Below are 15,331 nucleotides of genomic sequence, written 5' to 3'. Positions count from 1 at the left end.
TGGAGAAAATGTCAGTAAGGGATTGGTGGAGGTGGAGAAGATGACACACCCTGCATTAGCAAGAAACATTTTCTTTTATGATAGTCAAAGAAAAATAAAATACTAATAAAAAAAATTTTATTATTGATTTTAATTTTAAAAATAAAATAAAATTCCAATTAATTAGAAATTTATATATATTTAGATTATTTCATCTCATATATATATATATATATATATATAATTAAAATAAGATAAATGAATTTAAAGTAATTTATTAAATTAATTTTTTTTTTCTTTTCTATATCATCTTTCCTTATATTTTCTCTCAAAATTTCCCAAACATTTGAAAGAATGGTAAGTCTAAATGACTAAGAGAATTCTTTGGTGAATCGGCCGTTGGCCAGCGGTTTTGTTGCTGAAAGATTGAAGGCGTAGTTGGTTTTGGCAATACTATTGCTAAATTCACTCAAGAATCTGATCTGTTTTTTCATTCAGGTTTCCACTTAAATTTTTTTCCATGAATTGTTTCTTATCAAGAAGATTAATACTATAGGCGATGTTGATGGGATTTTGAAACAGATTTTTCATTGTATCAAAATTTTATGATTGAACATTTGGGCGGAGATGATACTGGAAGATTGATATTGTAAATTTGTAATTGCTCTTCTACTGTAAGCTGGTCGTTGATTCATTTCTTGTGTTGGATTGGTGATTGGGATTTTGAGAGTAGCAGTGAAGGATGAAGTTGAGTCCAAGAGAGGTGGACAAACTGCTTCTTCACAATGCTGGGTTTCTTGCCCAGAAGCGTCTTGCTTCTGGGCTAAGGCTCAATTACACTGAAGCCGTAGCCCTCATTGCCTCACAGGTGGGTCACATATCTCTTTCTCGTGTACCTTCTCAATCTTTTGATTTTCCGCCACGAGTTTTGAAATCATTGTTTTCATGATTTTCATCAATTTGGTTCTGGGTTGTATTCGTGGTCCTAGTGTTGCATAGTCAGTGTTCGATCGTTGATCGATGTAGAAAGCTTCCTTGTATTGTAAATTCTGATACTGTGTTTCTTCCCTCAAAGCATTTTTTTTTTTTTTTTTATATTTTCTTTTTCTTTTTTGGGTTGATGCAATGGAGTAAACTTCTGATTTCATACTTCAAATCATTCCTAAGAAAGTGGTGCCTTGTATAAGTTTGTGTTTGTTTTTCTCCAAATTTTTATCTTAGTATGATTTACTATGACCTTAGATACACAAAACAGAATAGCGAAGAAGATTCTTATAGTTAATCCTGAAATTTGGGATAAGGCCTTTTTCCTTCTAGCATATATCCATTCACACAGAGGCTGCAATTTTTTTTAATGTAAGAGTTACTTGGGAAAAAGACAATTCTAATGTTCCTTAGGTATTTTTTGTTTGATTATAGATTTTGGCTTTTGTTCGTGAGGGTGAGAAGACTGTGGCGGAATTGATGGACATAGGGAAACAACTTTTGGGAAGGTATGATGTAGCTCGAGCTCATTGTTTTTTTCCTCTAAAATTATTTTCTGCATTGAACACAATGAGGAATTAACTTGGAAATCACACAGTGATGCCAAGAGGTGTCGGATTTAAAGCTGAAACTGCTTAGAAAGCTAATATAAGCACTTAGCTTCAAAATGAATTTGAAGGCTGTTTCAGAGTGGGTTAAGAGTAAAGAGATAAATAGGGATAAAAGTGTTGGGTTTCTTATGTGGGTCTCGAGTCATATATCTTGTTGCATGATTTTTCAACTGAACATTAAGGTCCACCTAAATCACTAAGCAATATTGGATCTCAAAATATTTTTTGGTAGCACCAAATGGGTTGCTTAAAATTGGTGACTAATTATGTCCGAACTGTCAAGTACTGATGAAATAGAGAATATAGACACAAGAAAGTTTCATTGAGTTCAATTGAGTAGAATCTGAGATCTGTAAGTATAATAACAATCCCCCTTCTATTTTATTCTGCATATCAGGCCCTATACTGTGATTATTTGTTTAACTTAATGCTTCTCTGTTCAGGGTTGTTTTCTGCATTTTTTTTTCTAACAAACAGAAAAAAGGAACAGAATTGCTAACTTACAAAGTAGAAATTTTATTTCTTGGTTAACAGGAGACAAGTTCTTCCAGCTGTTCCACACCTCTTGCATACTGTACAGGTAATAAGCTCATGTTGTAGTTAATAATGAAACATCCTTCTCAACTGACCAATAATTGTCATTAAATTGTTCCATATTTTTTATCTAGTGTAGCTAACGATTTATCTTGGCAAGTTAATGTTGGAATTTTTAGTACATGAAAATTCTCTTTTATGTTTTCCTTTTTCAATGAACAGGAACCAGAAAGCCTTCTCCCAACTACTGGGATCATCTTTATAGATCAATCTATTTTTCCTTTTGGTATAAATATTACTTCATCTGGAGACTTTGTTTTCACTGTCCAGACAAGTTTTTCTCCTTTTGGGGTTTGGAGGTCTTATCTGCTTGCCTACTAGTTTTATACTGCATATAAGATTAAACAATATGTTCTCAACTTAGGAAAACAAAGTTCTTAAATCACTATTCTTCTGAAAAGCTTGAGACCAAATACATGCTGTTGAATTTTAGTCAAACATGTCATCATTTTACTTACTGAAACTTTATTTTTCTTGAATGTTTTGAGCTCATATTTAGGTTGAGGGAACATTTCCTGATGGGACAAAGTTAGTAACAGTTCATGATGCCATTGCCAGTGAAAATGGAAATCTGGATTTAGCTTTACATGGTTCTTTTCTTCCAGGTAAAGGGGTTGCACTAGTTTATGAAGTTTGGTGATTCTTTCAAAAGGGATTTGTTCAATCTATGTTGTGTACTTCTGAAATTTTTTTGTCAAAGCAAGGAACTATTGCCAATGAACAACCCATTCAAATGCCCTATTTTTCTATAAATGCTAATTGAGTGAATGTTAACCAGAGTTTATATGAATTTATATCTCATTAGTTTTTCTTTGGTGGGCATTGATGGAAGAAAGTAACTTCTGCAGTTCCTTCAGTAGACAAGTTTCCTGACATGGAAGATGATAGAATTCCTGGTGAAATAAGATATGGAGGTGGAACTATTATGCTCAACTCTTGCAGGAAAGCAATAGTCCTCAGAGTCACCAACACTGGAGACAGGCCGATTCAGGTGGTTTCTTTTAATTTGTCAATTCTTTTTTGTAGCATTTGCTTCTTTTTCCGTTTTTGAATAATCTGCTTTAAGCAATGCTACCTTATATTTGGTTTATTCGCAAGTAGGAAGTATATAGTTAACTACAACTAAGAAGATGAAGCGTTAACTGTGAAATGGGGCTAAGAAGAATGCTTTGCATATTTTTTTATCAATACAACTGGATGTGAGCCAGTTAGAAGCAGTGTTAATTTCTTTTGATTATTCTGACTTTAGCTTTCCTTCTGGAGTTCTCCCAAAAAATTTGATTCTTCCACTAGCTAAAGTGAGTTTTAATTGTTTTTTTTTTTTTTTTTTACATGCTGAATCATGTTGTATATATAGTCTTTTTGTTATTGGACTTTGTTTTTGGTGCATGGAAATTGAACCAGAAAGCTCCTCATGCCTATCCCAACTCCTCACCACCTGAGCCGGGCATCGGGGGCAACCATGCTAAATATTACATCCCATGATTAATTATTTTTCTTTTTTTTTTTTTGCTCCAAAATAAGTTTTTATTTTCTGTCTTGTCATTACATGTAAAGGCCTTTGAGGTTTTTTCTTGTACATTAATTTTGTTTTGAATACTAAAATTTAACCGAAATAACATAATATTTTTTTCATTGGTGGAATACCTTTTCTGCTGTTTTCCTGTACAACTTTATTGAGAAGGTAGCAGTGAATTTTTTAGTCATTCAGCCTTGTTTCTGTATTCAGGTTGGTAGTCACTATCACTTCATCGAGGTGAACCCTGCCTTGGTCTTTGATCGAAGGAAAGCACATGGCATGCGGCTCAATATACCAGCAGGGACAGCTACACGATTTGAGGTTGAGATGTAACCTCTATGGATTTATTATTTTCACCATGTCTGTATAATGGGCTGATTGTTCTGGATTAATGCAGTTGAAATGATTACTCTTCATTTTTCAACTCCTCTTAGTACAAAGATATTCTTCCAAGTTGCTGTCAATTGATTCTGACATATGTCTTAGTTGAAGATGACTAGACTAGGGGTAAAAGATAGATTGATGCTCTAGAATGTAAAGGTTGGTAAGAGGTATAGAGATAAAATATTTGGAAAGTAATGTAAAAATGTAGGAACAGTGCATGTTGTTAGCCAGGAAATACCCTGCATGAATAATAAGTTTATTCTAAAAAATTGTTTTGCATTGCCAGCCAGGGGAAACAAAAAGAGTCTCACTTGTAAGGATTGGAGGTAAGCAAGTGATCAGAGGAGGAAATTGCATTATCGACGGTCCTGTCGATGATACTAATATCACAGCTGTGATGGAATCCGAAAGCATGGTGAGATTTGGGCATTCAGAAGAAGCACATGTCAGGTCTTGAATTTCTGGCAGAGCCTTTTTGTACTGCTTGTTTTCAACTTCAGTTTCTAAATCTCAAATCAATCCATCAAAACCTTACATTTCAAACTTTTTCACCATTCAGCTCTATCTAGTACATCTTCCTTTATTTTTCCACCGTTCCTTGGTAGGAAATAACTTTGTTTTCCTGTCACTAGAAGTTGAGATTTTATTTTATTTTTTATTTGAGTATGCCTAGGCCACCAGAAAAGTGGTTAAGGATAAAAGCTAGTGTCTTACCTCAGCCCAGAACTGATTTTGCAGTGAAGGTGTCATTGGAGAAGATCCTGATTTAGCAATAAGAATGTCTCATGAGGCATATGCTAACATGTATGGCCCCACCACTGGTGACAAAATTCGGCTTGGTGACACTGAATTATATGCTGAAATTGAAAGTGATTTTGCTGTCTATGGTGATGAATGTGTATTTGGAGGGGGAAAAGTTATAAGGGATGGAATGGGGCAGGCTTGTATGTATGCAGCAGCTGAATGTGTGGATACTGTCATCACAAATGCTGTGGTCATTGACTACACTGGAATTTTCAAGGCAGATATTGGTATCAAAGATGGTCTTATTGTTTCTCTTGGAAAAGCAGGCAACCCAGATATTATGCATGGTGCACACATGATCATTGGGGTAGTTTCCATCTGACTATGCAATGGAAGTAGTGGAGATATGATTTCAAATCGTGCTAATGGGCACTGCTTGTACTTCCTTTTTCTTTTAAATCAGGTTAGCACCGAGGTCATCGCTGGAGAAGGAATGATTGTGACTGCAGGGGCCATAGACTGCCATGTGCACTTTATATGCCCTCAATTGGCCTATGAAGCCATATCAAGTGGTGAGATTTCTGCATGACTGGAAGTACCTTGCCTGTGAAGTGTTGATTTTGTCATTAACATGTTAGAATGTATTGCAATTGCTTGGCATGTCTTGATCATGAATTTATTCTATTTATAATGTCCAAAATATTTGTGTTTGATGAAATTTCTTGTGAACTATCCAAGTCATTTATTTTATATCAAAGCGATTATTTTGCACTTGTTTTACACAAAACAAGAAATAGGTACCAGTATTCACCTCTGCTTCTTGTTTGACACAGCAAGAGCAGTTCCATGCTATCTAAGTGCTACCATAAGATCCACAACTCAACATGACCATGGTGCTTCATGCAAACTAAGTGATGTTTAGCCTGAATCAGAACTGTATGGAAGGTTAATTTTTTCACTGGAGACTATGCTGACAAATATTGCTATCGAAATAAACAAGCAACACGGGGAGTGGTAGTGTGTTGTTGGATACCAATCCAAGGAGAATTATTTGCACCAACTCTTGAATCTTCTTCAGTTTATTGTTATGAGCAATTGACAATCGGACAAAGTGTACACACACAAAAATATTTTGTACATCTTTCAAATATTTCCTAGGTTAGTAAAAGGCCTATATGGTCATGATGATGGCATCTCTTCTTGGTGTCAAGGCTGAAGGACATGAAGATCAGAGAGGTGTTGTACATCGGATTAGACATACCTCAAGTCTTCAATCATGAGTCAACAGATTAGTATCCATGTAAGCCATAGGGACTTCTGTGGGGATAACTGGTGCTTTCAAAATGGATGTTCCCTGTAATAGCAATTTGGAGAAACTAAAAGTCCTTATGGTTGAGGAATATGGTGTATCTAGTAGCTAAAAGTTTACATTACCCGATTGTAATAGCTATTGTAGTTAAATCCTATCAAAGCCTTTTCTTTTTATATTTCTTAAATCCCTGGTAACTGTAGTCCCATAGTTATTTAGCTTTAAGTTTAGCACCTAATTTTAGTTTCTTTTTGGGTTTTGGGTCTTCATAATACTAATAAATTCCTCACATTCGATTAAAGGAACCCTATGAGTCTGTTCATAGTAGTTAAGGCAGCAACTAGTGACTAAGAACTTTTATGTACTTGATTGTAGCAGAATCTGGATGATATGGTGGATCATTTTTCATTGTGCTGGTTAAACCATTTTCCCTTTTTATCATCTTCATTTTCTTTTTCCATAAATATATGTAGGCATCACAACATTAGTGGGCGGTGGAACGGGACCTGCTGATGGAACTCGTGCAACTACTTGTACGCCAGCAGCCTCACATATGAAATTTATGCTGCAATCAACTGATGACCTGCCACTGAATTTTGGTTTCACAGGAAAAGTGTGCTTCATTATTTGCAACTTATAGTTTCTTTGTTTGTTTTATAGCTTTCACATGGTCAAGATGCTGAAGCACACATTTGGATCTGTTGAAGGACTTCGAATTATATAATGCCTAGGTAGTTGCAATTCTGAAGTCTCCTCTCTTGTTAAGTAACAAATCTTTGTTGATTTAGGGGAACAGTGCCAAACCAGACGGGCTACATGAAATAATTAGGGCTGGAGCAATGGGTCTGAAGCTGCATGAGGACTGGGGAACTACTCCTGCTGCAATAGATAATTGTTTGACTGTTGCAGAACAATATGACATCCAGGTTATTTTATTTTATTTATTTATTTAAACTTTTATGTTACTTGCAGTTGTAGCTAGTTTTCTTACTTTCTGTTACAGGTTAATATCCACACTGACACCTTGAACGAGTCTGGCTTTGTGGAACATACAATTGCTGCGTTTAAAGATAGAACTATTCATACTTACCACAGGTACAAGTTGCATCCCCTCCACAGTTGTTTTGTACAAAAGAAAAGAGGGAAAAAAAAAAAAGAGATGAAAGGAATGGATTCTATTCCAATCATAAATCGGTCCTCTACTTATTAACTACACTCCAATACTCCCTCTTAAGTTGATGCTTGTATATTAAAAAATCACACATGCCCTACTTGCCTAACACCCAGTGAAACACATGAACTCTCACTCCCTTAGTAAGAATATCCACTAGATGATCCCTGATTTTCATAAACGGAGGACACATCTCACCCAACTTGAGTCTTATTTGCTCAGTGTCAATCTATCTTACTGTGTTTCCTCTTGCCATAGCAAACCAGGTTATTTGCTATGATTATGAAGCTTTACTATCATAGTATAAACTCATGGGTAGAAGGGAACCCAAGTGCAAGTGTAGCTTGTCTTCTACACCTAGTTCTTCCAGAAAATCTTCAGCCAAATAAGCCCACTGATAACTATGGGTTGTCACTCTGGAATTTAGTTCTGCATTGGACCTTCCTACTATTTAGTATTTTCTGCTTTGCAAGTTACAACATTGTCACCAACAAAGGTTTGACAGAATTCAGTTCTCATCATTCCATTTCTACTTCGCAATTTTCAAATGCCAATATCATCATTACAGAATACCTTTGTCAGGAAGTACCTCAATATCTTTTATGCAGCCTTTAGATGGTGAGAAGGTGGTGAATGCATATGTTGATTAACAACACTGATTGCAGAAGTATTATTGGGTTTATTAAGAGACAATCTGATTGCATAAGTAATATTTGGTCATTAAGAGACAATGGAACAATCTTTCTGCAAGTTTCTCTTACATACTTGAATATGTCATAGAAGTTCATCCTTCCATCGCCCTTTTGATAATTTACCTCAATTTGGGTATCTTCTTGCTCACATCCTATCATATTGGTTTTTCCCTTTTTAGTCAGTCTAACAAATTTTCTCTAGCAGTCGAAAATAACTTGCTTAAACCAAGCAATTTCAATTTCAATAAAGTATGTTACATGACTTGAATCATTGATTTCAAACTGTTTTCTTACATAATTTATATTTAATTATAAGTCCATTTTTTTTATTCACCAGAATTTTCTTACTTTTGCATTTAAGTTTGACCATATGTGGCCTTTGAAGGGTCAAACACAAATGTTTGGTACTTTACCTCCTTGAGTGACTCCTAGGTTCCTGCTTCTCTGAACCCTAGGATCATATCCTCGATTGAATCTGTAGTAATGATGTTGTTTCTCACTGCCTCAATCATGATTCTCCTGTGCCTCCCTGTTTTAATTTTGTGAACTTGAAGGTCAATCAAGTCATTCCTCCATATGGTTCTATTCATTGCTCTCCTACGCTTAGTAGAACCATATTAGATAGCATTCCCCTATATCATCCTCAATTGATGAAACCTCTAGGCTTATATTCTAAATAAGTGCAGAGCACACCAAGGGTCAAAAGAGTTAAGTGATTCATGAGGGCAAATGATCATGTTTCCTTGATTAGCAACTTGAACTGTTGTGTGAGCATGTGTTTTTTTTTTTTGTTTTATTTGAGTAGAAGATGCCTCGAGCACTCTCTTTGGCAGACCCTGACTCATTGAGAACTAGAGCTGTTCGCTAAATGGTGACATTGATAATGGAGAGCCCTCTTCTGGGGGGGGGGTTTGTTCATGGACATTTGGTTTTCATGCTGCCATTTCTTGAATAGTGATTTTGACTGCCCTTTCTTTTTTGATAGGCAAACAAGAGAATATGTTAAAAGCGCCAAAAGAACAAGCATGCTAGAGCACATGGGATGCATATAATGGGCACCAAGAGGCAAAACAAAAGAGGGAAAGCAAAAAACTACTCTCCCTCAATAGAAACCCAACCAATCTACAAAATTGATTAAAGACATAGAGCCTTCTTGAAACATAAGATCACAGCTCTTGAATAAGAAATTCCTATTGCTTATCTTTCATGTTCCAAAAGCAGTTTCCATGTTCTTAAAAAGGTATTACAAATCCTCTCTTTGATCTCTTGGCCTACCATTCTTGGTTACAGATCTTGGAGCTCCTCATAGGACTTCTTTTTTCATTTCTCATTCCTAGGTGTTTTTAGACACTTCACACTTTTCTTTAGTTATATCTCTGGTAAGTGTCTTGAGAAGAATTATCTCCCGACTTTGGATAGTTTTCCCTTACAAGTATTGGAATTTTTTTTCACCATTTCATGGTGATTTTGCTTGATCTCAAAACCCTGGAATTCTTGTGGAGAAGATAACACTTTGGGGTCTGTGTTCTCTTCCTGACAATTATTTGTGCTGGAAAATGAGTACATGTTGTTTTGGATAGCTTGTGGAAGTTGGTGCTAACCTAATATATGACACCAATGACTTAAGGTCCTAGTCTCTTGATGGTTTGTGACCTTGAGGGTCATAGCTCTGTTGGTGGTTGCAACCTTTTTGCTGGCCTTTGTCGGCTTCCTCCAGTTGTTGCATCTTGATAGCTTGCCATTATCAGTTGAATTGTCACCTTGGTCATCTAGCGTTGGATGCAGTGAGGTGGTTATTTTATGTCATCTGTGGTTTGATATCTTTGTCCTTCTGTGGTAAAAAGTAGCTTTTTTTTTTTGCCTAGCCTAAGTCTTTTTCTGACCTTTCACTGTCCTTTGTCAAATTTTTCTGAGTTGTGAACTTGTTTCACTTTTCAATTTACAACTTTTATGGTAAATATGGCTTTTCTAATTTTCTGAAAATAAGATAGATTCTATAGCCTTTTACATTTTGGTTTCTTTTTGTCACACTTTTGATGCATATGTCGGTATCTTTTTGTGCAGTGAAGGTGCTGGTGGTGGTCATGCTCCAGATATCATCAAAGTATGTGGTGTGAAAAATGTTCTACCCTCATCCACAAACCCAACACGGCCTTTCACTTCCAATACCATAGATGAGCACCTTGACATGCTGGTATGAAAAGATTATGAAGATATATGGTAACTTTTTGGACAGTTGACTTGTAAATTGATCTGATTACATGCAGATGGTCTGCCATCACCTTGATAAGGATATTCCAGAAGATGTAGCCTTTGCTGAATCACGAATAAGAGCTGAAACAATTGCTGCTGAAGACATTTTGCATGATATGGGGGCAATTAGCATTATAGCTTCTGATTCACAGGCAATGGGTCGCATCGGAGAGGTTTGTGAACCCACATTTGCTTTTTCTTAATGAAATTGATGCTTGCGATACATTTTATTCTCATGAATCATTACTGATTGATTTAATATGTCTAATTACCATTTTGTGTTCCTAGCTACTGTTGATGTTAGATGTTTGAAAATGCTGTCAGTGAAACATAAGAACATAGGGTCACCTGATAACTACTCTATGAAACTATGTTATTGATTACCTATGATAGCTTGATGTTGACGTCAAAGCAGTTAAGTAATCAATGAGGCTGCCTCTGTTAATGGGAAAAAGTAGACCAGGAAAATGGTTTAGAAAATTCAGTCATGTTTTGTCTTATAGTTCAAGAGAACTTTACTTGCTGAGAAATTTGATAATTGCTAAGGTGAATGGCTTCTTTTACAATATTTCGTGCGAAGAGGTGGCTATCCACACTGTATTCTTCTCATCCTTTGAGTCTTTGACAATGTAGCATTTAAGATCAATGTCATGATGAAATGTAGCTCTTGAAACTGTATTGGTAGACCTTCAATCCTAGGTTTATTTTTCTGTTGAAACAAATGGAGCTTAAGGTTAATTATGTTTGAATAGAAAATAGGCTTTGGTGGTTATTTTCTAAATTTATATTACTTCTAGTCTTTTATAGTTATTTTATTTTAAGATTTTTGGCTGAATGTTAAAGTTTGGTTTTGGAATTGGTATCATTTCATGGAAGTTTATTGAAGCATAAAGCAGAAAGATTAAATCCCATGTAAGGCTTAAACTTTTGCCAAATCAGTCTCTCCAGAGGTAGAATCAATTTGTGGAATATATTGAGATTATAAAGTAGTTTACAAATGTGAATCTGGAGTTTCTTGTTAGTTAATTTTATGCTTGGAGGTGGGGTTGGGTGGACAAAGAATAGAGGGGAAAGGGAATAGGCAAAAAAAAGGGATTATCCTTTCAATAAAGCCTTTGTTTTGCAATACTGTAATCATTTGCAGAACAAAAGATTTATTTGATGATGTTATTAACACAATTGTTATGAAAAATTGATGGGATGTGGATACAAGTGTTTGCAGAATGCATAATGATGAGCAAAAGCACTCTTTCTAACATTTATTCTTATTATCTTCATTTGAAATTTTTTAGAGTACCTTTTCTTAATGATGTTCATATCTGAGAGCTTAAGCTTTATTGAGATGCTATTTGTTCCACTAGGTGATAATTAGAACCTGGCAAACTGCTCACAAGATGAAGTTACAAAGAGGATCACTTGATGCTAGTGGAGTGGATAATGACAACCTCCGAATTAAACGATACATTGCAAAATATACTATAAATCCTGCAATAGCTAATGGGTTTTCACGATTTGTTGGCTCCATTGAGGTATTTTAGCTCTAACTTTGTTACGAGTTCTGTTGCAACTTGACCTGACGAAAGGATAAATCATTAGATTTATTGAGCTAAAAGAAATTAATTTCAAGTATGGATATTATTTCATGGACAACAATTATATTCTGAACAGAGAAGTGTATCTGTCAGACATGCATTGGCTGGAATCCATTGTTCTGTCTTCTGCCCAGGATAAATTAAACATAAAATCCTGTTCACAATCATGTTATCACTATTAGGCATTTTGCTTGTTTGTTCCTTGCCATCTGAAAGACATTTCATGTGTCAAGGTGGTCTTGGGCTGGTTTCCCCAACTGGTCTGTGTGGCATGGCCTAGTCATTTGCAGAGTTAGGTTGTGTACATGCTTGCAGGCATGACCTTTTCAAAGGAGCAAATGTCCAGGTGCAGCAAACAGGCAGTGAAAAATAAGATTATCATATAATGATATTTATAATGTTAGGTCAGGAATGGGCTTACTAATGCTTTTAGGATTGAACTTGTGAATGTAATCCAAGGCCCAAGGTTGGCCCAGGCCTTGCTTTAGTGGTGTAAAAGGGTTCAGTTTGGTCAGTCTTGGTAGAAAAATTGGCTGAACCAACATGGTCAATTCATGCTTTAATCAACCCAAACCAGGCTTGTTGAGGTTGGTTTAGTTTGGTTTAGATGCAGAGGTTGGATGCATTCTAATTTGGGTCTTAATAGGTTTTTAAATTTTTTTTGAAACTCACCTCCCTATGCCCTGCTCCCCGGATGCAGGCCTATCACATTTGGATTTGGAATTCAAGCCCAAAATATAATGGATGTATCTAAAAGTCGGTTGAGGTCATAGCTCAATAACAGTGAACTACTTTAATAAAGTCCACATAATATATGTAGCAATGAATGTAAATAAACTTGTACAATATCAAGCAATTGTAGATTACAAGAAATACAAATTTTGGAGTATGGGTTCAGTTTGGTTCTATCAGTTGAGCTAGGAAACTGAAAAACCAAACTAAGCTGGTTTCCATAATTCCAAAAATGAGCTGAGCTTCATTTCATGATTATTGAAGGCTGAACTACTTTTATTGGTTCTGGTTGGGTTGGAATGGTTTTATCAGTTTTCGATTATCCACTTACACCTTTACTTTGCTTAGGCCATTTGAGGCAGTCTTCACATAAGAGGGAGCCTGATGTGCCCTGTCCATGGCTGCTGCTAGTCTTATAAAATAGTTTCAGTTGTCCAAAAGTGTTTTAACTCTTGGCACCAGAGTTGCCACAGGTGGCACTTATGAAGTTGTGGCTGTTGACCCCATGGCTAAGTTGTAATTCTGAAAAAATATGCAAAGTATTTAATTTAATTTATTTTTTTTTTTTGGAGACTCTTGAAGTTAGAGAACAGTGTGCAGACAAGAGCATTCTTGCTTTGATTTTAAGTCAAATCTCCTGATGTACACTTGACATCTCCCAAGCTCACATGAACTTCAGTTCATCTCACTGTTGGAGAAATCAGTTTCTCAACAAGAGGCAAAATTAGATTTAAGTCATAAGCCTAGGCCGCCTTCCCTATTTGATCATCATTTTTCAGAATATTTGTTGTGGTCAATGTCCTTACCATAGAAGTTTTATGAACAGATTCTGTTCCTCTGTATTCAGTAACCAGTCACGTGCAATCTCACAAATTAGTGATGGCTCCAAATTAGTAAATGGTTATGTCCTCTGATACAGATGATTTTCTTTTGCCAACATTTGGATTAACATGAGGTAACCGTCAGATGATGTATCATGAGCTTTTCTTGATACTGACTTAAGATGTATTTGGTCAACTGAATTTAGTGGACAGCATAATGAAGAGTAGTTGAATATGAGGTAGGACATTTGCATGATGACAAAAGCATCGGTTCTCAGTAGCCTATAATAGGTAAACCCTCTTAAAAGAAATGGAATATGTACTAAAAACCTATCAAAAGTGAGTAAAACTAGAACAGTGTGGAAAAATGTCCTTTCTTTTCACTTCTGTTTCAGGCTGACTCGGTTTTGACACCAGGCCAACGTCTGGCCCTTGAGACTGTCCCATAATGGCTTTTCCTTTTCTTTTCATAAGCCAATCTTCTCAGGTGGTTTTGAATGTTGGATTTAGGAAACAAGACAAACAAAAAATGTTTGAATAAAATCATGAGAAATGCTGAAATAGCATACAGTCCAGCTGCTTGTGTGTGTTTACAGAGATCATACTCTGGTTCCACCCTTGAGTTACATTACCAAAATTGTTTACTCGTCCTTGATGTTGTATCTTGTGTTTCCACAGGTGGGGAAGGTGGCTGATCTTGTTCTCTGGAATCCATCTTTCTTTGGGGCAAAACCAGAAATGGTGATAAAAGGTGGTGTAATTGCATGGGCTAACATGGGTGATCCAAATGCTAGCATCCCTACACCTGAACCGGTAAATTATTTTTATTAATGAATTTATAACATACTGAGAAGGGAAAAGAAAGTGGAAACACCCTGTTTACATTGTTCATGAGCAAATTGCAATTTAATGAATGTCTGTGCCAGTGTTCATGATTCCAAACTGGATGGGTACACACAGATTATTGTAATCTGTATGCATCAAAAATAAGTCCAGAAATTGGATGGTTTAGTATCACCTTATGTGTTGAAGTGAAATTCAGGGGCTTTCCACTCAGATGAATAAAGAACATAAGAGAAATATGAATGGATCAGTTTCCCTTTTTATTAAAACATGATCTGATGCAGGTGATGATGAGACCCATGTTTGGAGCATTTGGCAAGGCTGGAAGTGCCAACTCTATTGCTTTTGTCAGCAAGGCATGAACATCTCTCTCTCTCTCTCTCTCTCTCTCTCTCTCTCTCTCTATTTCTAATAATAATTCAACAACAATAGTAATAATAATACATAAGCTTTTTTTCCCTTTCATCAACAGGTTGCTGCAGAATGTGGAATAAAAACCCATTATGGACTCACAAAGAGGGTGGAAGCTGTTGGCAATGTGAGGAGACTAACCAAACTTGATATGAAGCTCAATGATGCTCTTCCTGTGATCACGGTGGATCCAGAGACTTACACAGTGACAGCAGATGGTGTGACTCTAAGCTGCCCTGCTGCCACTACAGTTCCCCTTTCTCGGAATTACTTCCTCTTTTAGGCAACATTATAACTCATTGGGGCATTCACTTTGCTGGTTTTCTGGAACTAAAGAATTCACAAAATTGAAATAATCAATGACCCTATCGAAAAGGTAATAAAAGTATCATTTTCAGAATCATGGTTGGCATGCTGAATATGCCAAATGGATGTGTTCTGTTCTTTTATCTGCTAGTGTTTCTTATTAGATTATTGATGCCTTCTTGGTGAATATTTTCATTTGATCTTTCTCACTTGTATGAACACATGAAATTATCTATATATAGAGTCAAGCATAAAACTGAGTAGCATGTCCCTCTCCAATTATACCTCTTTTTCAACATGCGGTTGCAGGTAAGAGAGATTGTAATAAATGGCCTTGCAATGGATATCAGTTAGTAAAAAATTATGAAATTCTCAAATTTTGATTT

The 15,331-nt window shown here is 36.0% G+C and overlaps 1 protein-coding gene across 4 annotated transcripts; it reads left to right on the top strand.

Annotated features, from left to right (window-relative positions):
- The first annotated feature begins 244 nt into the window (after nt 1-244).
- On the top strand, nt 245-15,211 carry LOC100263023 (urease). Of its 4 annotated transcripts, none has more exons than XM_002266820.4 (19): nt 245-477; nt 716-847; nt 1,399-1,472; nt 2,109-2,154; nt 2,668-2,773; nt 3,017-3,159; nt 3,898-4,008; nt 4,358-4,521; nt 4,810-5,182; nt 5,279-5,387; nt 6,598-6,737; nt 6,913-7,050; nt 7,128-7,219; nt 10,052-10,181; nt 10,255-10,413; nt 11,602-11,769; nt 14,064-14,198; nt 14,513-14,584; nt 14,701-15,211. In XM_002266820.4, the coding sequence occupies exons 2-19, from the start codon at nt 722-724 to the stop codon at nt 14,920-14,922; spliced, it is 2,508 nt and encodes an 835-aa protein (XP_002266856.1). In that variant the 5' UTR covers nt 245-477; nt 716-721; the 3' UTR covers nt 14,923-15,211. The 4 variants fall into 4 exon arrangements, with proteins under 4 accessions (XP_002266856.1, XP_059598757.1, XP_010655403.1 ...); XM_010657101.3 differs by having other exon boundaries at nt 280-477; nt 713-847; XM_059742764.1 differs by having other exon boundaries at nt 280-477; nt 562-847.
- The last annotated feature ends 120 nt before the right edge of the window (nt 15,212-15,331 follow it).

This window comes from Vitis vinifera, chromosome 1, assembly GCF_030704535.1.
Source record: "Vitis vinifera cultivar Pinot Noir 40024 chromosome 1, ASM3070453v1".
NCBI classification, from domain to species: Eukaryota; Viridiplantae; Streptophyta; class Magnoliopsida; order Vitales; family Vitaceae; genus Vitis; species Vitis vinifera.
Note: the sequence above shows the minus strand (reverse complement) of the source record. Positions and strands in the feature narration are given on the sequence as shown.